Source organism: Notothenia rossii, assembly GCF_949606895.1.
Source record: "Notothenia rossii genome assembly, chromosome: 5".
NCBI lineage: Eukaryota > Metazoa > Chordata > Actinopteri > Perciformes > Nototheniidae > Notothenia > Notothenia rossii.
In genome coordinates this window covers 40,230,524-40,253,186 of record NC_136903.1, presented here as the reverse complement: position 1 = coordinate 40,253,186, position 22,663 = coordinate 40,230,524, and the positions used below count along the sequence as shown (strand labels likewise).

The window sequence follows — 22,663 nt, the reverse complement described above, 5'->3', positions numbered from 1 at the left end:
ATTCCCCTCCCTCTTAAGCCAAGTAAGGTGTTTAAAAAGCCTCTTGGATCAGCTGGAAAATACATCATCACTAGGGATGTAACGATATACCGAATATCGCGGTATCGCGGTAAATAAACTTCCCAATACCGTCGTGAGACTGACAAAATCTACCGCGATTTTCAAAAAAAATTAATTAAAAAAATATATATTATTTTTTGTAAACACTTTTTTTTTTTTAAACCTTTATTTAACCAGGTGGTCCCATTGAGATCATCGATCTCTTTTTCAAGAGATACCTGTCTAACATGGCAGCAAGTAGGTTACAACATGAAAATAAAACAACAGATAACACAAAAGGACATCGTATTTACAGGGCTTCATTTAAACACCTAGAGACATTGACAAGTATCAACCATATATTTATATCTCGCCCTGTCAATAAGCCTGGCGTTAGACTTTTTCGCTGTCCGTCATTTCGACAGACAGGATCATAAAATATCCGTCATAATCCCTTATTACCCGTCGGGTCTGAAAAGTTCACGATAGAGCATGCTCGTGAACTGTCAGCGGGGGGGGGGGGGCGGTGTTATGCCGTGTGTGCATGCACCTCGCGCGACGCGCACAGCGTAAAGCAAGACCTCCCAGACATGTATTGATCTGTACGGCAAAGTACGGTTTGGAAACTATATCATTTCCTTTTGGAGGGCATGCATAACACGGCATAACACCAGAGCCTCGCTGCGGGGAAACGTTGGTGCTGTTCCGAGTTTGTTCTAATCTGTCAAAATGACAGACTGCTTTCAGATTTTTCCGTCATTGTTAAATAAAATATTCGGTTAACGCGACCACTGCTGTCCCAGCAACATCAGTACCAAGCGAGAGAGTTTTTTCCAGAGCAGGGGATATTGTAAATGCCCAAACATCCCAGCTTATAAATACCTGGAAATGTGGACATTCTCATATTCCTAAAAACCGGTCTGATGATGCTGAGTGAGTGACTAGTGAGTTTGAGTTGAGTTACTTGAAAAACTAAAGTGAAACTTGATTTATTTTATTGCAGGGTCTGATTTTTAAATGTCCTTGTTTATTTGTGAGATGCAGTGGCATAAAGAAAATGCTTACTTTGTTTGGTAGTACTAGTAGGTACAAAAACACTGGTTTTCTTGTTCCAGTCTGTTACTGTCACTTTGTTTTTGACACTTTAAAATACTGCTATCCTACAAAAATGCTGTAAAAATCAGATTTATTATGTAATAAAAAAAACTTTTCCGAGTAAAAAAATGTTTTATTGAAAAAAAATTCAGATTTTTTTTCTTCTTCCCTTTATTATTCAATATCGCGATAAATACCGTACCGTGGGCTTGTTATCGCGATATTATCGTACCGTGAGTTTTTGGTATCGTTACATCCCTAATCATCACAAAGCTGAAAACATCTGTTTCACTTTACTTTTGAAAGATAGGACAGAGACAAAGCTACACATATATGATGATATTATAGAATATGGTGCATTGCTGCAGATTAAACTACCCAACGGGATATAAAAGAGGTAAACACATCTACAGCAGTAACATGCAACATACATTTTATTGCACCAGGAGCTATCTTGGGACTTTTACTGCAACAACGTTGACTTGCCTGTGAATACAAAATAAACCATAGTGTTGCTGATCTACAGTGTTGTCATTCTTATTTCAACAGCAAGACCGCTAACAAGTATTTACATATTTAATATAGTTTAGTTTCTCGCCATCCCAAACGTAAACATTCAGCCACGTGACTGCGCTTCCGAACCGCTCCGATTACAACCGAGCCGCTCCGATTACAACGAGAGTTAGAACGAGAACGTGACGTCATATTTACATTAGACGGATCCTTTCTAGCCATAACCTGGCCCGGGGGTCTAAATAGTGCTTCCGGGCCAGCGGGCTATTTATAATGTCGAGCCCTGGAAGTGCATGTGTAGCGCAGAATATACAGCGGGGAATCACAGAATGTTACGAAATTCATGCCAATAATTCAGAAATCTAAAAAACAAAGCAGTGATACACAATAAAGATAGTAAAGTAAACCAGTTAGTCATGCATTCAGGGTTCCTGCCGGTTTCCACAACTAAAATGTAAGACTTTTTAAGACCTTTTTAAGACCACTTTGAAAAGAATTTAAGACCTATTTTACAGCAAGAAAGTATGAAGGAAAATTGCTATGAAAGAAGAAATACGTCCCATAATTAATTACAAAGTAAATGTATTCTTGTTCAACATAAGAACAATGACTGAACATAACAGCACAGAACTGTGTTAGCCAAAAAGTGTGTTTGTGTGTGTGTTCGGGCTGTGCAATTAATCGTATTTTAATCGCAACTACGATTTTGGCCTGCCACAATTACAAAAACAACATAATCGAAAAAAAACAATTATTTAGCTTTGCAAGGTTGTGACAGTGACAACATATTTAATCTAATTAATTTGAGTCTAATTTATATTTATTTATCATATTTATATATGTTTAGTAGCTTGTGGAAGTGCGCTCCAAAATATTTGTTGATCTTGTTTATTGGTATTTATTATTTTGATATTATTTATTTAAATATATCATTTATTTAATTAAGTTTTGTATTGCTTTTTCAGTTGAATTATACGTTCAGGGTAATCAACAGTTAAAAAGATAATGTTCAAATTATTATTTGTTTTAAAGTTCAATAAATGGATGTTTTCAAAGTCAATGAATAATCGTATTTAATAATCGTGATATCAATTATTGACCAAAAATAATCGTGATTATGATTTTTGCCATAATTGAGCAGCCCTAGTGTGTGTGTGTGTGTGTGTGTGTGTGTGTGTGTGTGTGTGTGTGTGTGTGTGTGTGTGTGTGTGTGTGTGTGTGTTTGTGTGTGTGTGAGAGAGTAACAAGAGCTATATTCAGAGCTCTGCTGCCTTGGCTACAATCTTTCATCATTGCTGTTGTATGATTGGTGTTTAACTACGGTATTTAGCGTCTACTGCACCTCCGCTTTTAGGGTTGACGTAGACCCAAACGTCGCCCGGAGGTCCCCCGGTGTTGTTGCGGGAGCTGCTGCACTGGCTAACGCTAAACTAGCTAACGCTACATTAGCAAAACAAACGCTGATTTCTTTTGCAAAAGGTGCAGCGGGCTTCAAACACGTTCCCCTCCACTGGTTTCAACCAAGCACTAAATTCGATGTTTTCCAACCAAATACGGTTGAACTTACACTTCCCCATATTTATTTGTAAGTAGATTCAAAGAGACATGAGTTTCTGACTGCCGCTAGCTGAAGCTTGGTTGCTAGGTTACTAGCTGGGTAATCTTCAATAAGGGGCCGGGGGAAACAAAGTTAGTGATTACTGGTTCCATGTTGATTTATTTCAATTAGGGATGTGCATCTCCATCACTGAGGCCGATGCGATGCGCATCTCGATACGTTGCCACGATACGATACATTAACGATACCTTTGAAACACCAGGCGATGCGATGCGATACGATACGATTCACCCCTGTTGCGATACAGTTCGATACGATTTGATTCAACATTATGCGATTCGGGGCGATACGATGCGATTCAACACGATGCAAAAATAATGATACTTCAATATGGTACGACAGAGGATTTTTGTTTTATTCCTTATATGCAGAAAATCATACATTAACAAAAAAGTGCTTTACATATTTGGTACTGCACATCCCATCATGCCGTTTATTTTTTTTACCTTTAAAAGCTCTCCAGAGTACAATTGTATAACACCTCACAGTTAAACAATGTAAGGATGCATTGCTCATGTTTAACAATGTGCAAATAACAGCTACCATAGAGCAATGCCCATACAGCTGCCAGCCTGATGTGCTTAACACTCAGAGGCTAACACACCAGTGAACAGAAAGCATTGGTTTCTATCTGAACAATAAAGAAAACAAATAACCTTTCACAAACAGGTATTTCATAACTGCTTACAGTAAGGAAGACATTTAAATTATTGTTGGCCGTCACAGGCTGCTGTAAGCTAAACACCTCTCTCTGACAGAACACCTCACTGAGTGATTTAACTCATATGTCTCACTTTCAGGTTTCTCTTTTCAGCCGCAGACCCCATGTCGCCTCTTTATGTGCGTCGCTAAGTTCCTCGTACTACTTGTGTACTTTAAAGCGGCTCGGCATCGTTAACAATTTGCGAGTGATTTTTCAAGTTGACCGTCTGTAGTAATAGTGCCGCGCACATATACCATCAGGACGTTACTGATGGGGTGCGGCTGCGGAGTGATACTGTGTGTATGCAAGTCCGCATCTAGGACGGATCTATGTATCATGGCTGTAGACCTGTTAAGTAATAAAGATACCTCATACAAAGGTCTACGGATACCTTATTACTCTCCATGACCTGCGGTCAACTATATAGCATAAATGACTATTACACCGTCTTTCTTGAACAATCCGAAGTGTTGCCAAACGTTTGATTTGTAGGTATTTTTCGCTGCGCTGTGTTTCTCTTTCTCCTCAACTTCCGTGTGTGTTGATAACTGAGACTCTCGTTCTCCGTAGTGGCGAAGCAAATATCAAAGATCGTCTCTGCTGAACGTTGACAAGATAAGGGGATTTTATATGAATGAATCGTTTTTTTACCGATGCAAAGACGCTACGCAATCGATGCATCGCGAGTTCAACCCGAACTGTAGCCGATGTGCACTCTTTCAACCGGTGCACTCGCATCTTGAACGTTTATGCCGGTGCACCGATGCGAATCGGTGAATCTTAACATCTCTAATTTCAATACAAATTGTTGGGGGGAACTGAAAGGCTCTTACTGTACTGGTTACTTTGCAGCCCGGACATTTTCCCCAAAACACATTTTAGACGCGATCGCAACACAGAAGTACCTTTCAAATCCGATCATTTTTAAGACCTTCTAAATCCTATTTAAGACCTTTCTTATTTTTTTGGTCATATTTAAGACCTTTTTAAGGCCTTAAATTCAGATGATCAAATTTAAGATTTTTTTAAGACTTTTTAAGACTCCGCAGAAACCCTGTGCATTTCTTTATTACAACAGCACACGTGTCTTTGTTTTATATTCCAACTAAATACAAAACTAAATATAAATACTAAATACGAAACAGCACACACAACCATACTCATGATGTAAAATAAAACGTAATTCCTCACACCAGGCCACTTTTTCTCATTGCTCCGCGTTCTAGTTCTGATGCTCTCGTGCCCATTGTATGTTCTTTGGGCGGTGGACAGCATGGGCATAAGCATGGGCCCCCTGACCGGTCTGCAGCTACACAGCCCCATACACACGTACTGCGATGCACTGTGTGTTCTGACAGCTTTCTATCAGAGCCAGCATTAACTGTTTCAGCCATTTCAGCTACAGTAGCTCGTCTGTTGGGTCGGACCACACGGGCCAGCCTTCGAACCAGATAATCAGTGTTATTCACCTGTCAGTGGTCATAATGTTATGGCTGATCGGTGTATATGTTGGTCGGAATAACCCCAAGACCAATGTTACGCTAGTAGTCATGATACATATATAGTAGGGATGTAACGATACCAAAAACTCACGGTACGATAATATCGCGATAACAAGTCCACGGTACGGTATTTATCGCGATATTGAATAATAAAGGGAAAAAAAAAAAATCATAATTTTTTTTTTTTCAATAAAACATTTTTTTATTCGGAAAATGTTTCTTTATTACATAATAAATCTGATTTTTACAGCCTTTTTGTAGGATAGCAGTATTTTAAAGTGTCAAAAACAAAGTGACAGTAACAGACTGGAACAAGAAAACCAGTGTTTTTGTACCTACTGGTACTACCCAACAAAGTAAGCATTTTCTTTATGCCACTGCATCTCACAAATAAACAAGGACATTTAATAATCAGACCCTGCAATAAAATAAATCAAGTTTCACTTTAGTTTTTCAAGTAACTCAACTCAAACTCACTAGTCACTCACTCAGCATCATCAGACAGGTTTTTAGGAATATGAGAATGTCCACATTTCCACGTATTTATAAGCTGGGGTGTTTGGGCATTTACAATATCCCCTGCTCTGGAAACAACTCTCTCGCTTGGTACTGATGTTGCTGGGACACCAGTGGTCGCGTTAACCGAATATTTTATTTAACAATGACGGAAAAATCTGAAAGCAGTCTGTCATTTTGACAGATTAGAACAAACTCGGAACAGCGCCAACGTTTCCCCGCAGCGAGGCTCTGGTGTTATGCCGTGTTATGCATGCCCTCCAAAAGGAAATTATATAGTTCCCAAACCGTACTTTGCCGTACAGATCAATACATGTCTGGGAGGTTTTGCTTCACGCTGTGCGCGTCCCGCGAGGTGCATGCACACACGGCATAACACCACCCCCCCCCATTGACAGTTCACGAGCATGCTCTATCGTGAACTGTTCAGACCCGACGGGTAATAAGGGATTATGACGGATATTTTACGATCCTGTCTGTCAAAATGACGGACAGCGAAAAAGTCTAACGCCAGGCTTATTGACATGGCGAGATATAACTATATGGTTGGTACTTGTCAATGTCTCTAGGTGTGTAAATGTAGCCCTGTAAATACGATGTCCTTTTGTGTTATCTGTTGTTTTATTTTCATGTTGTAACCTACTTGCTGCCATGTTGGACAGGTCTCTCTTGAAAAAGAGATCGATGATCTCAATGGGACCACCTGGTTAAATAAAGGTTTAAAAAAAAAAAAGTGTTTAAAAATTAAAAAAAAAAAAAAAAAATTATTTAAAAAAAAAAATCGCGGTAGATTTTGTCAGTCTCACGACGGTATTGGGAAATTTATTTACCGCGATACCGTGATATTCGGTATATCGTTACATCCCTAATATATAGATAACAATAGTTAAAGGATAGGTCTTAGGACAACGCTCCATTTTACATGTGTCAAACTTTAAACTGTAAGACATGCTTAATAAAAAGTTGATAAGCTTTCAAGAAATCGTAAAAAATAAGGAAGTGGCTGTACCTTAACTAACGTTGTCCAATCTGGATCAAACTTGTCATGCCGGTGGACATTCACACGTCAATACTGAGCATGATTCAGAGCAACATTTACAGGCAAAAGGAAACAGCAACTATCGAACTTAACAAAGTTATCAGAGCCATCTTTAAAAGGTATGGTCTAAAGACGTGCAGGAGGAAAAATTGTTTAGCCATTTGGTTTTAAAGCCTCGACCGTGGGGTAGCGTTCTTCGCCCAGAAACAGCAAGTTGTTGAAACTTGAGCATACATTCTCCCATCTTATTCCAACTGCCTGATCAAAAGGAATCCAGGCCTGACATCATCCCCACAAAAATATTGAGTCAAAGTCCTAGCTAAACAAACTTGAAGGAAATATTAGGCCATCTACTGCACGGAGTAATGTACTCCTTTTTGTAGTGTCCAGTTGTCGTAACAAGCCCGCTGCTGACACATGTGGGGCAGAGGTCTGTTTATTGCTGATGCAACTTTAATTAGTATTATAACCAGAGGTGCACACAACTGGTACGCAAGCGTGGCAAAAATCTGAAATGCGTAACTTCACTTTTGTCACTGCGCGCCTTTGCGTACCTGATAGGATAGGTCAACAAAACAAAAACACATATTTCGTCCACACATGTTTTTTGTCAACACTCAATTGAGTCAATTACTAAACATGTCCAAAACAACAAAATACAGTGGGGCAAAAAAGTATTTAGTCAGCCACCAATTGTGCAAGTTCTCCCACTTAAAAAGATGAGAGAGGCCTATAATTTTCATCCTAGGTATACCTCAACTATGAGATACAAAATGAGAAAAAAAAAATCCAGAAAATCACATTGTCTGATTTTTAAAGAATTGATTTGCAAATTATGGTGGAAAATAAGTATTTGGTCACCTACAAATAAACAAGATTTCTGGCTCTCACAGACCTGTAACTTATTCTTTAAGAGCCTCCTCTGTCCTCCACTTGTTAACTGTATTAATGGCACCTGTTTGAACTCGTTATCAGTATAAAAGACACCTGTCCACAACCTCAAACAGTCACACTCCAAACTCCACTATGGCCAAGACCAAAGAGCTGTCAAAGGACACCAGAAACAAAATTGTAGACCTGCACCAGGCTGGGAAGACTGAATCTGCAATAGGTAAGCAGCTTGGTGTGAAGAAATCAACTGTGGGAGCAATTATTAGAAAATGGAAGACATAGAAGACCACAGATAATCTCCCTCGATCTGGGGCTCCATGCAAGATTTCACCCCGTGGGGTCAAAATGATCACAAGAACGGTGAGCAAAAATCCCAGAACCACACGGGGGGACCTAGTCAATGACCTGCAGAGAGCTGGGACCAAAGTAACAAAGAATACCATCAGTAACAAACTACGCCGCCAGGGAGTCAAATCCTGCAGTGCCAGACGTGTCCCCCTGCTTAAGCCAGTACATGTCCAGGCCCGTCTGAATTTTGCTAGAGAGCATTTAGATGATCCAGAAGAGGATTGGGAGAATGTCATATGGTCAGATGAAACGAAAATAGAACTTTTTGGTAAAAACTCAACTAGACGTGTTTGGAGGAGAAACAATGCTGAGTTGCATCCAAAGAACACCATACCTACTGTGAAACATGGGGGTGGAAACATCATGCTTTGGGGCTGTTTTTCTGTAAAGGGACCCGGACGACTGATCCGTGTGAAGGAAAGAATGAATGGGGAAATGTATCGTGAGATTTTGAGTGACAACCTCCTTCCATCAGCAAGGGCATTGAAGATGAAATGTGGCTGGGTCTTTCAGCATGACAATGATCCCAAACACACCGCCCGGGCAACGAAGGAGTGGCTTCGTAAGAAGCATTTCAAGGTCCTGGAGTGGCCTAGCCAGTCTCCAGATCTCAACCCCATAGAAAATCTTTGGAGGGAGTTGAAAGTCCATGTTGCCCAGCGACAGCCCCAAAACATCACTGCTCTAGAGGAGATCTGCATGGAGGAATGGGCCAAAATACCAGCAAAAGTGTGTGAAAACCTTGTGAAGACTTACAGAAAACGTTTGACCTCTGTCATTGCCAACAAAGGGTATATAACAAAGTATTGAGATTAACTTTTGTTATTGACCAAATACTTATTTTCCGCCATAATTTGCAAATAAATTCTTTAAAAATCAGACATGTGATTTTCTGGATTTTTCTTTTCAGCACTGTAGCCAGGCTGACAGAGAGCCACAGCTCGATTGAGCCTTCTATTCCCATAGAGTAGTAATGATTTTATGTGCTTTTTTAACGATAAAATTGTTACTCTTAGAAACAAAATTAATGACCTCTTGCCTTTGAACAGTATAGTATTATCAACAGCTCCCGGAAACGTAAGTTCAAATATTACACTAGATAGTAAACTAGAATGCTTTTCAGCCATAAACCTTGAACAATTAAATTCAATGATTCTCTCTTCTAAACCATCAACGTGTATCTTAGACCCGATTCCAACTAAGCTGTTAAAATAAGTTTTTCCATTAATTAGCACTTCTTTATTAAATATTATGAATATATCTTTATTATCAGGGTATGTTCCACAATCATTCAAAGTAGCAGTGATAAACCGCTTCTTAAAAAGCAAAACCTCGATCCAGAGGTTTTAGCCAAATATAGACCTATTTCTAATCTTCTGTTCCTCTCAAAGATTCTTGAGAAAGCAGTTGCAAAACAGCTGTGTGATTACTTAAAAAACTATGATTTATTTGAAGATTTTCAGTCTGGCTTTAGAACACAACATAGCACAGAGACAGCTCTGGTTAAAGTCACAAATGAGATTCTAATAGCCTCAGACAAGGGACTTGTCTCTATTCTTGTCTTGCTCGATCTTAGTGCTGCATTTGATACTATCGACCATGATATCCTATTGCAAAGACTAGAGCACTTAGTTGGCATACAGGGAACTGCTTTAGGCTGGTTTAGGTCCTATCTATCTGAACGCTCTCAGTTTGTACGTGTCAACGATGAATCTTCCACGCAAACCAAAGTTAGCCATGGAGTGCCACAGGGCTCAGTGCTCGGACCTATTTTGTTCACCCTATATATGCTTCCGTTAGGCAATATTATAAGGAATCATTCTGTAAACTTTCATTGTTATGTGGATGATACTCAACTATATTTATCAATCAAGCCTGATGAAATTAATCATCTAAATAAAATTCAAGACTGCCTCAAGGACTTAAAAACGTGGATGACCTTAAATTATTTGATGTTAAACACGACAAACTGAAGTTATTGTACTTGGCCCAAAGAATCTACGAAACAAATTATCTAAAGATATACTAACTATGGATGGCATTAATTTGGCCTCCAGTGAGACTGTAAGGAATCTTGGTGTTATATTTGATCAGGACTTATCCTTTAACGCCCACATAAAATAAATTTCAAGGAACGCCTACTTCCATCTACGTAACATTGCAAAAATCAGGCTTATCTTGCCTCAAAACGATGCAGAGAAACTAGTCCATGCATTTGTTACTTCAAGGCTGGATTATTGTAACTCCTTATTATCAGGGTGTACGAAGAAGTCAGTGAAGTCGCTTCAGCTGATTCAAAATGCTGCAGCTCGTGTACTAACCAGAGTTAGGAAAAGGGACCACATTACTCCTGTTCTGGCTGCCTTACCCTGGCTCCCTATAGAACACAGGATAGAATTTAAAATTCTTCTCCTCGCCTACAAAGCCCTTAATGGGCAGGCGCCATCTTACCTTAAAGAACTCATTATACCCTACTGTCCTACTAGGGCATTGCGTTCCAAGAATGCAGGGTTGTTGGTTGTTCCTAGAGTCTCTAAAAGTACAATGGGAGCCAGAGCCTTTTCTTATCAAGCTCCACTTTTGTGGAATCAGCTTCCAGTTTGTGTTCGGGCGGCAGACACCCTATCCTATCGAGTGCGCTTAAGACCTTCCTTTTTGATAAAGCTTATAGTTAGGGCTGATTAGATTCAGCCCCTAGTTTTGCTGATATAGGCTTAGTTTGTCGGGGGATATCTTACTTCTTCCTTCTCTCTGTCTATACCTGTGTACTCTCATGTTCCGATTAACCCAGCTTCCCCAAATTTCTTTCTTTTTGGTGTCTATATACGCCGGGATCCGGAGTCATGGATGATCCTGCGGTCCTGTGTCATGGATCGCGAGTCCTGGATCTTGAGTCGTGGCTGTGGTCCTGGATCATAAATTCTGGATGGATATCCTCGTGGATTCATCTTCCCATTATACACACATGCATTTCCAAACATTTGGACTACCTATGTTGCAAATGTATTATCTTTTCAATTTACACACGGCATCTATTGCACGTCTGTCCGTCCTGGGAGAGGGATCCCTCCTCTGTTGCTCTCCCTGAGGTTTCTCCCATTTTCCCCTTTAAACTGTGGGGTTTTCTCCGGAAGTTTTTCCTTGTACGACGTGAGGGTCTAAGGACAGAGGGTGTCGTATTGTCATACTGATATTCTGTACAAACTGTGAAGTCCACTGAGACAAATGTAACATTTGTGATATTATGCTATATAAATAAACATTGATTGATTGATGTTTTATTTTGTGTTGCCATAAGTTTGTCTCTCTGCGTTTCTGCGCTGGGCTAACGCTAATAATGCTAATGCTAGGATAATAAAATGACGGCTGTGGTGTTGGATCGTTGGAGCTATGTGCAACTCAAGGCATGTGCTCGAATGGGAGCTGCCTGGACGCTGCAATCATGTTGCGCGCACTATCCGTGCTGAGTGTGCTGACTTTTGGTACAATGTCCAACTGTCTGGCTACCTGCATAAAGTCAAGTGCTCGGCGCAGTTGTCGGCGAAATGTCGCTCCTCTGTTTTCATTGAAACAGCTCCTTATATCCGTTAGCGCAGCTAGCTAGCACCAGATGCTAACAACAACAATACACGTAAGGTCTCTCTCTCGCGCCACACATACACACCCTCCCGGTCCTCCCGATGGCCAGTCAGGGCCTGCCGGTGAGCGTGGAAGTGTGGTCTGCCGCAAGCGGACGGCTCTGAAACTACGGGGCGGCCGAGGACAAAAAATACAGATGCGTTAATCGCGTTAAAATAATGAGTGGCGTTAATTTTTTTAGATTAAATACATGCAGTGCAGTAAAAGTACAAAGTAGCATCAAATAGAAATACCCAAGTAAAGTACAAGAATCTCAAAATGTTACCTAAGTACACTAATTGAATACTTAGTTACTTGCCACATCTGAAGATATGACTTCAAGTCATGTGATCATTTCTTAGTATTTGATCCTTCAACTTGGCCTCAGGAAATGCAAGGACTTCACAGTGTTGGCAACAAGTTTTGGAGAAAGCAAATCGGAGGCTTAAAAAGAGACAGGGAGGTGTATCTTCATCATCTACCATGCAAGAAGAGGATCTAGAGGACAGTGAAGGAGACACTGAGGAGGACAGTGAGGAAGACTGGACTTATTAACACCACGCTTTGTGTGGGGTGAGTACCAAACGCTGTCTCCTGGTACTCATCTGAGTAACTCACTCAAAAAGTTATGTGCACTCCTGGTTATAACCTGAAATGGCCTTATGGTGAGGCACTTACCTTCGTGGAGGATGTTGCTGACGTTCTTTTCGCCTTTCTTCCCTCGGAATTGGAGGTTTTCCAGGTTCCCTTGGAGGAGGGGGTTTCCCTACTCCACCACTGCCTGCCGCGCCTCCTGCTCCCCCAGTCTCCCGGGGATTGGATGGAGGCTTCCCTCCCTCAGGCAGGGGTTTGGAAGGCCTGCCCTGCGGTCCACCAGGTGGAGGAGGACTGGGAGCCTTCTTCATGGTGGGCTTATCCCTGCGAGGAGGGGGCATGGCACCCGGCTTCAGCGGCGTGCTTAGGGATGTAAAAGGCACTTTTTCAAGCATGCAGACAGTGATTGATAGGCATGTGCTAGAAACTAGCATGTCAGCAGAGCACATGCAATGCTTTAGCTAATGATGAACAAATAATTAAAGGAGACATGTCATGGCCATTTCTACTGATCATAATTCCATTGTTGAGGTATACTAGAATAGATTTATATTGTGCAATTTTCCAAACTCACATTGGTTTCTCATACAGCATCTCTGTAAACTACGTGTATTCAATGAATTTCACTCTCTGCCTTTAACGGCTCGTTGTAGCTCCAATAGCTCCAGCCCCCACCCTCCCTGTGAGCATAGTGTGCTCTGATTGGTCGGGACGTTGTGAATCACGCTGAGCTCCGTGGAGGTGTGTTTTCCTTGTTTAGCGACAGCGAAACACAGCCAAACTCATCCTGAGCACACACAAAAAAGTAAACGAAGTAAAAACAAAGTGTGGCTTGATATTGAGTAAGAAAGAGGTTGATAAATTTCGCCGCGATCCCAACTGTCTGTTCTGTAACTGTCAGGAGAAATCAGCAGAGCTGCCTGCACTGTGTGTGTGTGAGGAAGTCTGTGGATTGGTCAATTTGGACCAATCAGCGGGGGCTTAACGTAACGGCTCCGCGGACGTAACGGCTCCACGGATTGGTCCATTTGGTTCCGGGTGCGGGATGACATCATGCCGTACCCGGAAGAATCAAATTGACAATGACGTATCTCCAACGAGGCGTTTGGGGAGGTATTTTCTTTGTTAGAGTTTTACTCCCTACAGGGTGTACTTTGAGGGTTTGTGACTCTGCAGACCGTTTACATGCATAAAAACCTTCATAACACACAAGGGGACGTGTAATAACCGGAAAAGCATGACATGTCTCCTTTAACACAAATAAGAAAGCATGATGCAATGCAATAATGGAGAAAGCTACAATCACAGATTGTATTCTGCCTTGTTATGACAATAAATTACATGAAATAATAATATTATTTACTAACACTAACAAATTGAACCCTAGAATGTGCACTTAAGGAGAAACAAAGATAGAAGCAAATAATATACCCCCGGTGGACAATGGCTTAAATGGATGAAGGTGCTGAAGAGTTACCCTTTGGCTAACGCAGGGGGGGGATCGGCTTTGTTCTTAGCGTTCCTCTGTGCTGCTGGACTCGGTGACGGGGAGGTGGAGAATGATCGAGACCTGTAAGCCGTAAAGTAGTCATGAAATGTTGATATGCAGTTTCATTTCAAGAATAACATGACTATAATTGCTTTCATCTATTGCATTATGTTGATGCATTTACATTTTCAAGTGTGAGCAAGAAAAGCAATGTTAGTTCGTTAGTTAGATAGATAGCTAAGCAATGTGCAAAATCACTTTCAAATGGATCTCACATTGTAGACTAGCTCTGTCTGAAGGTGACGACATCCACCTACAGGTGGACACTACAGGTTTACAATCACTTATTTACTGAAACTAAACCTTTGTCATCTCAGAGGCTTTGGAAAATGATCTGTGGGTAGTCATTCCAACAAATAAAAATGGATAAAAAAGAGCTTAAAGGTCTCAAATCAAGATACAACATGCTCATTTGCTGGTAGGCATTTTATTATAAAGCTTAGACAAAGCCAGGCTAAATTTGTGTGTTTGTAGTCTTAATGATAAGCTCTAGGAAATATAAGTACATTGCAAATAAGCAAATAGTCAAAACATTCCGAATGTTTACTAATTCATTACTAATACATCTTACATCCTGTTAGTTGAAATAACTGTAAGTCCAACACGTGGTCAACACTATTGTTTAAAGAGGTTAAGATTTGTATTAACTTGATTAAGAAGGTGTTTATCTACATTGTCTATTTAACTTCAACATTCCCGGATGTCTCACTATGTGGTGCCTCCCTGCGTATTCCTCCGAAGCATCAATCTCATTGTGCAAATCCTGATTGACTGGTGATCGTGATGTCTGCGTTGGGTAATCACGCATCACCATTTCACATTAGGGTGGTCCTTAAAATTGAAATTCAGAAAGTCAACCTTGAAGTTTAGTCTCAGTTGCAGCACTGTGCTGCTGGTGTGGCAGCCCAGGTCGATTAGGGAGGGTTACATGATGTCAGATTGAGGAAAACATTCTCCAGGAGAGTTTTCTTGACTAATAGAATGAATTCTGGCGGTTGGAGCTTAGACTTTCCCACTTTCAATTTTAAGGACCACCCTACTGAGGCTAAACTTCAAGGTTGATGAGGGAGGGGTAAATGTTGTTGGAATTTGAATAAAATTCACCAGGAGAGTTTTCTTGAGTATCATAACAAATTACAGTGGTTGGAGCTTAAAATAAATGAATTTGAAAATTGACATGGCACAAAGGACCACATATACACCCTATACCCTTAAAAAGCTTGCACATAATCTTTCAAACACCTTTACTCTCTTCAGAGCAACACTCAAACTGTTTTATAGTCTGGGATCACAGACTCGGCCACTAATACTACATTTTCAGCACTGGGTCAGACTGGCCCCTATGCTATGAATGATAACTTTAGTTGTGTAACGCTGGTTCTCATAGTAGCATAAGTGAGATAACTCACCACAGCCCTTGGTGCTGGGCGGAAAAAAATAGGTGCTTATCTTGTACAACACTGCGTTGAAGCTAGGGATGGGTATCGTTAGGATTTTATCGATACCGGTACTGGTACCGGTACTGCTTATCGGTATCAGTATTTTTCGATACTCTTATCGATACTTTTCAATAATTTGGTGTTAATAAACTAAAAAAAGACAAGGCGATGTGCCTGCAAGACTGCACTCAGGTAAACAAAAACATATTACCCGTACGCAGCAGCTAACCTGCCTGCGAGCCTTTGCTCAGGTCACATTTACACCGTTCACACCGCAGTACTTTTCCCACTTTAGTTCCGATATAGTTCCGAAATGTCGCGTTCACACCAAAAAGAGCCGGAACTAAAATGAGTTAATGAGAACCTTTTTTACCCCCTTTTCCGTCCCTTCTAGAGAGCAGGGACTTTCGTTGGAGAAAAAGGTTCCTATGTCTGATTGCTTTGGCGGAATGCAAACCACACCCCGTATAACTCCCAAAAAGTTTTGTGAAGCCGCCATTTTGTTATCCTCGCATTAGCATTAGCCCAACGCACAAACGCAGAGACACTAATATATGGCAATACAAAAGAAAACATGGGAACGGTGGAGATGAGGAGGTGTCGGCGTTCTGGCGATTTACTCGGAAGGCTTCAGTAGAAGCTGCTGGGAGTCCCAGCAGCTTCTACTGAAGCCTTCCCCAACTCCGGAGACTTCCGGCCGGGGACTTCGGGTGGCAGTATACGCCGTGAAGTTGTTTGCGGCCTGCCAGTAAACCCAAAGCAGAAGAAGAAGAAGTGACGTCAGCGGCTTCATTTGCCTAATCCTTTCCCAGGGACTTATTCCGGTGTGAACGCGATCTGTACTTAGTTCATGAGAACTAAAGAGTTCTCATGAACTAAGTTCTCATGAACCTTTGTAGGAAAAGTACTGCGGTGTGAATGCGCCTATTGATACACAGAGACCCACACAGCCTCACAGACTGATGTGTACCTGGAGCGGCTGCCACTGAAAGAGCTTCGCTGGGACGAGTGGCTGGAGTAGGAGCTGAACGAGGAAGAGCGGCTCCGGGAACGAGATGACCCAGAGCCTGTGTAGGAGGAAGAGTGAGACGAAGACCTGTAACAAAAAAGGCACCCATAAGATACATGAGCTGCTCCTTAAACAGATCGCAAACTCTAGACAAGTAAGTGGCAAACACACACTAGGCCTTTGAGCATTTTAAGATTTAGTATACAATGACAAAAACATGTTGTTGATGAATAAATATAGTTATAGCCTTTGATCATTGACCTATAAATGTGAAATTAACTTTCGACCACAGGTAACACCGTTACATTATGTTATCTATTATCAAATAGTTTAGCTAACATTACATAAAGAAAATGGCTTTAAAACTCTCTTTAAAACTGTTGTTTATTTCTTGTAAGGTTTGTTTTGTACTGTACAGTTACTGGCACTTCATTCACTAAGGCTGCAGGTTACATTAAGCAAACCTCGACTCATAGCAAACTCTTGCATGCCATGGACAATAATTTGGAGAAATCCACTTCAGCCAACAAAAAAAGGTGACGTACTGTAGCCTCCAAACATGACAAGAATAATAATGCCGCACTAAAAGTCAGAGTATTTTAAACTCTGCTGCTTTTAATTGACTGTTACGATGACCACTTTGGTCCAGGATTAAACATCTCAACAGCTACTAGTTGGATTGTTTTAAGATTTTTTTTTTTACAAGTTGCTTCATTAGCTGATGGTAGATACAGGTACATCTCAATAAATTAGAATATCATGGAAAAGTTGATTACTTTCACTAATAATATTTGAAACTCATACATTATATAGATTCATTTCACACAAAGTTAATTATTTGTTTTTAATCTTGATGATTACAGCAAATGAAAACTCCAAATTCAGTAACTCAGAAAATTTGAATATTGGAAAAAGTTCAATATTGTAAACTCACAGTGTCACACTAATCAGATAATCAACTCAAAACACCTTCAACGGTTTCCTGAGCCTTCAAATGGTCTCTCATCTGGTTCAGTAGGCTACACCATCATGGGGAAGTCTGCTGACCTGACAGTTGTCCAGAAGACTGTGTTACGACCCTGGTCGTTATGTGTATTGGGTGTAGAGATTTCCTTCGAGTGTTTTAGAGTCCTTCAGAATTATTAGGTAGGTTTAGTAGTAGGCAGTGGCGGCCGGCCCATAGGGGCGCTAGGGGCACCGCCCCACCTCTTCCCACATACAAAAAAAAAAAAAACATAAAAAAATATATATTTAAAAATATATATATTTCAAAAATATATATATTTTATATTTTTAATTTTTAATGAACAAGGTAAATATCATACAATTGGTATCAGTAAAATGTATAATCTACAATAAAATCTTGTTTAAAATGGTGTTACGATGTCTAAAGTTACTGATAAGTCACATGTTTCCTGCCTGGCCTTGCCCTTGGCATTAGTTTATCATTACGGGGCGCTGCCCCCGAGCCAAACAGCAGCAACCAGCACGTTGCAAAAGTCTCAATAGTAAACTGTGCCGCCGAACCATAATTTCAGCCAATCAGCGCCGTCAAATATTTTGGTCACGAGAGCGCTCACATTGGCGCCCACGTTGCTTACGTGCGTTGACGTGAGTTGTTTTTTAGACTCGTGAGGAACTGGGGTAGTATCTATAGTAACGCAGTGTAGGCAGAGCCGTGAAGTCATCTTCAATGAGCTCCTCAGAAAAACAACACAGCCGTTAGCTCTTAGAACTCAGAGCTCACAGCCATGGCCGCGGGAAGTAGGGGTGCTGAGGGTGCTGCAGCACCCCCTGGTGGAGGACAGGGGATCTGCACTTCCACAAGATATAATACAAAAAAAAAGAATTTTCAGCCTTGATGTAACAACATTCCTAATTAAGTAAAGATAACACCCTTTTCACCCCGGTTACATTTTCCATTTGCCCTGTACGATGGGCGCTGTAGTGATGAAAGTGGGGGATGTTGGCAGCTCACAGCCAAAGTGAGAGAGATAGAGAGAGGGGATACCGCGGTACCGGCGGGGATTGTTGTTAGCTTCTGCTGCGCTAACGGATATAAGAAGCTGTTTCTACAATAATGTGGAGGGAGAGCTCTGTCCTGTCAGACTGAGAGGCTCAGTGAGGTAAAGGACTCTGAGTGTTTAGATAGTTCACTTTAGTCTAAATTATCTCAGTGAGTCTCAAACGTTTTGATCACAGTTTATGTAAACAAATATTTCCAAGGCACACCTTTATAATTATTAGGATAAATAAAAACAGGTTTGAAATCATTCCAATGTATACTATAGGACAGTAAACCAAAAATATCGTTTAAAACTGGAGAGATTTAAAAATATGCATAAATAAATAAATGTTAACTGATAAAATAAGATATGAATGAACAACACAAATAAAATAAGTTACATTTATTTGTTATTGGCTATGATAGGTTATTGGAAATGTTCACATACTTATTTGATTAATAAAATGCAAACCGATCTTTTTCATATGGGTGTTTTAGAGTAGTATCCCCTAGATCAGTCTCTAATTGGGCGCTCAAAGTGCACAAGATTGAAGCATTTTACTTTAAAATGTTAAAAAGGGGGGGCACCCCGGACCCCCCTAGAGGATGTGAAGTCCACCCCCCCAATTAAAACATGTTATAATACTAAATACATTTGAAGCCTTGTTATATAAGCTGTCCACCATGTCAATATGTTTCTCTTTTTGTAGTGTATTGGTCTTTTGTAGAGGTTTTTCATTGCCAGCTAAAATCTTGCCTATAGCACATTGTCATCCCCACAGCACCCCCCATTTGAAACATGTTCCCACGGCTATGCTCACAGCTCTTCATATCTGTTCAGAAACTAGTCAAAAGTTAAACAAGTACAAACCACATACTGTCTGTCATGGCGAATACAGTTGCTGGTTTATTTATGTCTGTATAGGCCGTTGTTGTGAGTGTGGACGGTCGGAACATTTACTGTACAACGTTAGCTTAGCCAAATCTCCATTACAAAACACGCATTTTAAAAGGTTTTTCGCCTGCCGTCTGTCTGCAGACTTGTCAAAGCCTTAATTCATAGTTTTTACTATCCGGTATCAGTATGTTGTTACTTCGGCATCATTTTGAAACGTGTATTACAATTAAATCACGGTCAAATATGTTCATCTTGTTGTAGTTGTAGCCCACTTGACAGCAATTCTCTCTCTAGTTTAGACTGCGGTCAAGCCAGCCTCCACTCGGAAAAACCTAGTCAAGCCAGCCCTCACGTGATATGCGTGCGCGAATATCCTATGCATTACGGTAGAGTAAAAAAAAATCCTTCTGTGTTTAGATGAGAATAAAACAAAAACTGTCAGGAAAACAAATCAGGAAATTCTGATTTAGAGTTTCAAAATAAAAGACCTTTGAAATCTCTATTGTATGAGTTATCATCCATGTTTTTAGATGAGAATAAAACAAAAACTGTCCAGTATCATAGATTCATCTCACTCCAGGTTGATAGCAGGACACCCCATCTAGTCACTCAGAAAAAATCAGGACATTCTGATGTAGTTTCAAAATAAAAGACCTTTGAAGTCTCATATATGAGCTATCATCCCTGTTTTTAGATGAGACTAAAACAAAAACTGTCCAGTATCATAGATCCATCTCACTCCAGGGTGATAGCAGGACATCCTATCTAGTCACTCAGAAAAAATCAGGACATTCTGATGTAGAGTTTCAAAAATAAAAGACCTTTGGGGACAGGGATGATAGCTCATATATGAGACTTCAAAGATCTTTTATTTTGTAACTGTACATCAGAATGTCCTGATTTTTTCTGAGTGACGACATGGGGTGTCCTGCTATCACCCTGGAGTGAGATGGATTTATGATACTGGACAGTCTTTGTTTTATTCTCATCCAAAAACAGGGATGATAGCTCATATATGAGACTTCAAAGGTCTTTTATTTTGAAACTCTACATCAGAATGTCCTGATTTTTTCTGAGTGACTAGAGGGGGTGTCCTGCTATCTCCCTGATGTGAGATGGATCTATGATACTGGACAGTTTTTGTTTTATTCTCATCTAAAAACAGGGATGATAGCTCATACAATAGAGATTTCAAAGGTCTTTTATTTTTGAAACTCTACATCAGAATGTCCTGATTTTTTCTGAGTGACTAGATAGGATGTCCTGCTATCACCCTGAAGTGAAATGAGTCTTTGATACTGGACAGTTTTTGTTTTATTCTCATCTAAACACAGAGGGATGATTTTTATTGGCTCTACCGTAATGCATAGGATATTCGCGCACCGCAATATCACGTGAGGGCTGGCTTGACTAGGTTTTCCCGAGTGGAGGCTGGCTTGACCGCAATTAGTTTAGCATACTCAGCCCGACTCAGTCTGGTTGTTCCTTGCCCTAGAACCACGATTTTATGGGGCTATTACATCACCAGAAGTCCCAATTTAAGGGGTCATTTCTCCCAAAAAAAAAAGTTTACTCACTATATCAACAGCCCCACCAAAAAATTTTTCCACCAGCCGCCACTAGTAGTATGCATGGTTAACAAAACTGTGAGTTTGTGTCTTAAGGGGGGTGTCATGGCTGCTGCTGCTGCTGTCTACTCGTTAACCTGTCTGGGATTGTTTTCAGCTGTGTATGTTATGTATATGAGATGTGCCGTTGCCCGGACGCCATTGGATGCCAGTTTCCTTTCCCAGATCTTCGGTAGGCGTGACCGAAGATCTGGATTGGAGCAGGTCGGGCCCGACTCACCAATCCCTGCTCAAACCTTCCGGGGACTCTTACAAGAGTGTGTGCATCTCAGTTAGACAGGAGAGGTCAGAAGTCTCTCGGTGCTCTCCTTACGTTCTGTGTCAGTTCTGTGTAGCTCTGTGCTAGTTCTGCTACAGTGGTTAGTTAGGGTGTGTGCTTAAGTGTATTCTGTGTGTATTCTGTGATTTGTGACGGCGTCGAACTTGTGCGAGACGCCTCACTATTTTAGCCTTAAGTGCCCATAGTGTGCTATGACTGTGATAATCTGTGGCCTTCGTTTTGTGTAGTGTTATTGTGAACAGATAGCTGGTTTAAAGAGCCTGTATTTTTGGTTACCAAGAACACCTGGTTTCGTGTTGCTTCCCTTTTACCCTAAGCGAGCTGGGGACGTAACAACTGTCATAGTGCACAAGCAACAGAGTTGACCGCAGACTTGAGAGGATTGTCAAGCAAAAGCCATTCAAAATCTGGGGAGCTTCACAAGGAGTGGACTGAGGCTGGAGTCAGGGCATCAGGAGCCACCACGCACAGACGTCTCCAGGACATGAGCTACAAGTGTCGCATTCCTCGTGTCCAGCCACTCAGAAGTGTCTTACCTGGGCTAAGGAGAAAAGGAACTGGTCTGTTGCTCAGTGGTCCAAAGTCCTCTTTTCAGATGAAAGTACATTTTGCATTTCATTTGGAAACTAGTAAATTCAGAGAAATGTTGACTGTGGGACTGAAACTTGGGTGCACGTCCCGATGCTAACATTACCCCCGCTGAGTAAGTATTAAATGGCATTAGTTGTATTGTTAAGGTAAAACAAAGAATATCCATTCATTTTAGCTCACTTTTAGCTGACTATTTCAGCTGTTTATCTATTACATTTTTGGATTCTTGTACCACATTCCTGCATCGTTTCTGAAAATCTTTAGATTACCACTGGATTTAGTTAACGACCGACAGGTGTGTTCAAAGATTAAAGCGTTTCCACGGCAACGCCCTGCCAGTGAACAAGTCACAGCCTGTCAGAGTGACAAATTTCCTTACATTATGATCACCAAATGATGTATGAAGAGTGAAAATTGTGGCCAGCCGAGGAATAGTTGGAAAGAAACTCTTTAGATTTGACAGCTCGTGATGTCACCCACTCAAAGTCTTAACGAGCTCTCCCATCCACGCCCATTATAATATGTGAAACAGTGTGACATTTTCACAAAACGTAAGCTGCCAACCAAGTGTCAGAAAACACAACCCTCTCTATTCTCCTCCATACCCAAATAAAAAAAAAAACGATACGGCTATTGGGCCAACTCTCCACCAATCAGGGGAATGTGGGGTTGGGCCACGGCCGGCCACTGCCGCTCGAAGCGCTGGAGAAGCTGTAGTACATACGGCAGGCCTGTAAGTGGCGCTGTAGTCTGCCACAAAAGCAGCGAAGAAGACTTCCCGCGCATGG

The 22,663-nt window shown here is 41.0% G+C and overlaps 1 protein-coding gene across 7 annotated transcripts in view; it reads right to left on the bottom strand.

Moving 5' to 3' along the window:
• The window catches only part of zc3h18 (zinc finger CCCH-type containing 18), a 96,184-nt gene that overhangs the window by 25,216 nt on the left and 48,305 nt on the right, over positions 1-22,663 (bottom strand). For all 7 annotated transcript variants that reach the window (XM_079682885.1, XM_079682889.1, XM_079682883.1 and 4 more), the window contains exons 11-13: positions 16,435-16,560; positions 13,954-14,046; positions 12,561-12,839 (exon numbers count right to left, since the gene is read on the bottom strand). In XM_079682885.1, the coding sequence (XP_079539011.1) occupies positions 12,561-12,839; positions 13,954-14,046; positions 16,435-16,560 (498 nt within the window). The remainder of the gene's footprint in view (positions 1-12,560; positions 12,840-13,953; positions 14,047-16,434; positions 16,561-22,663) is intronic.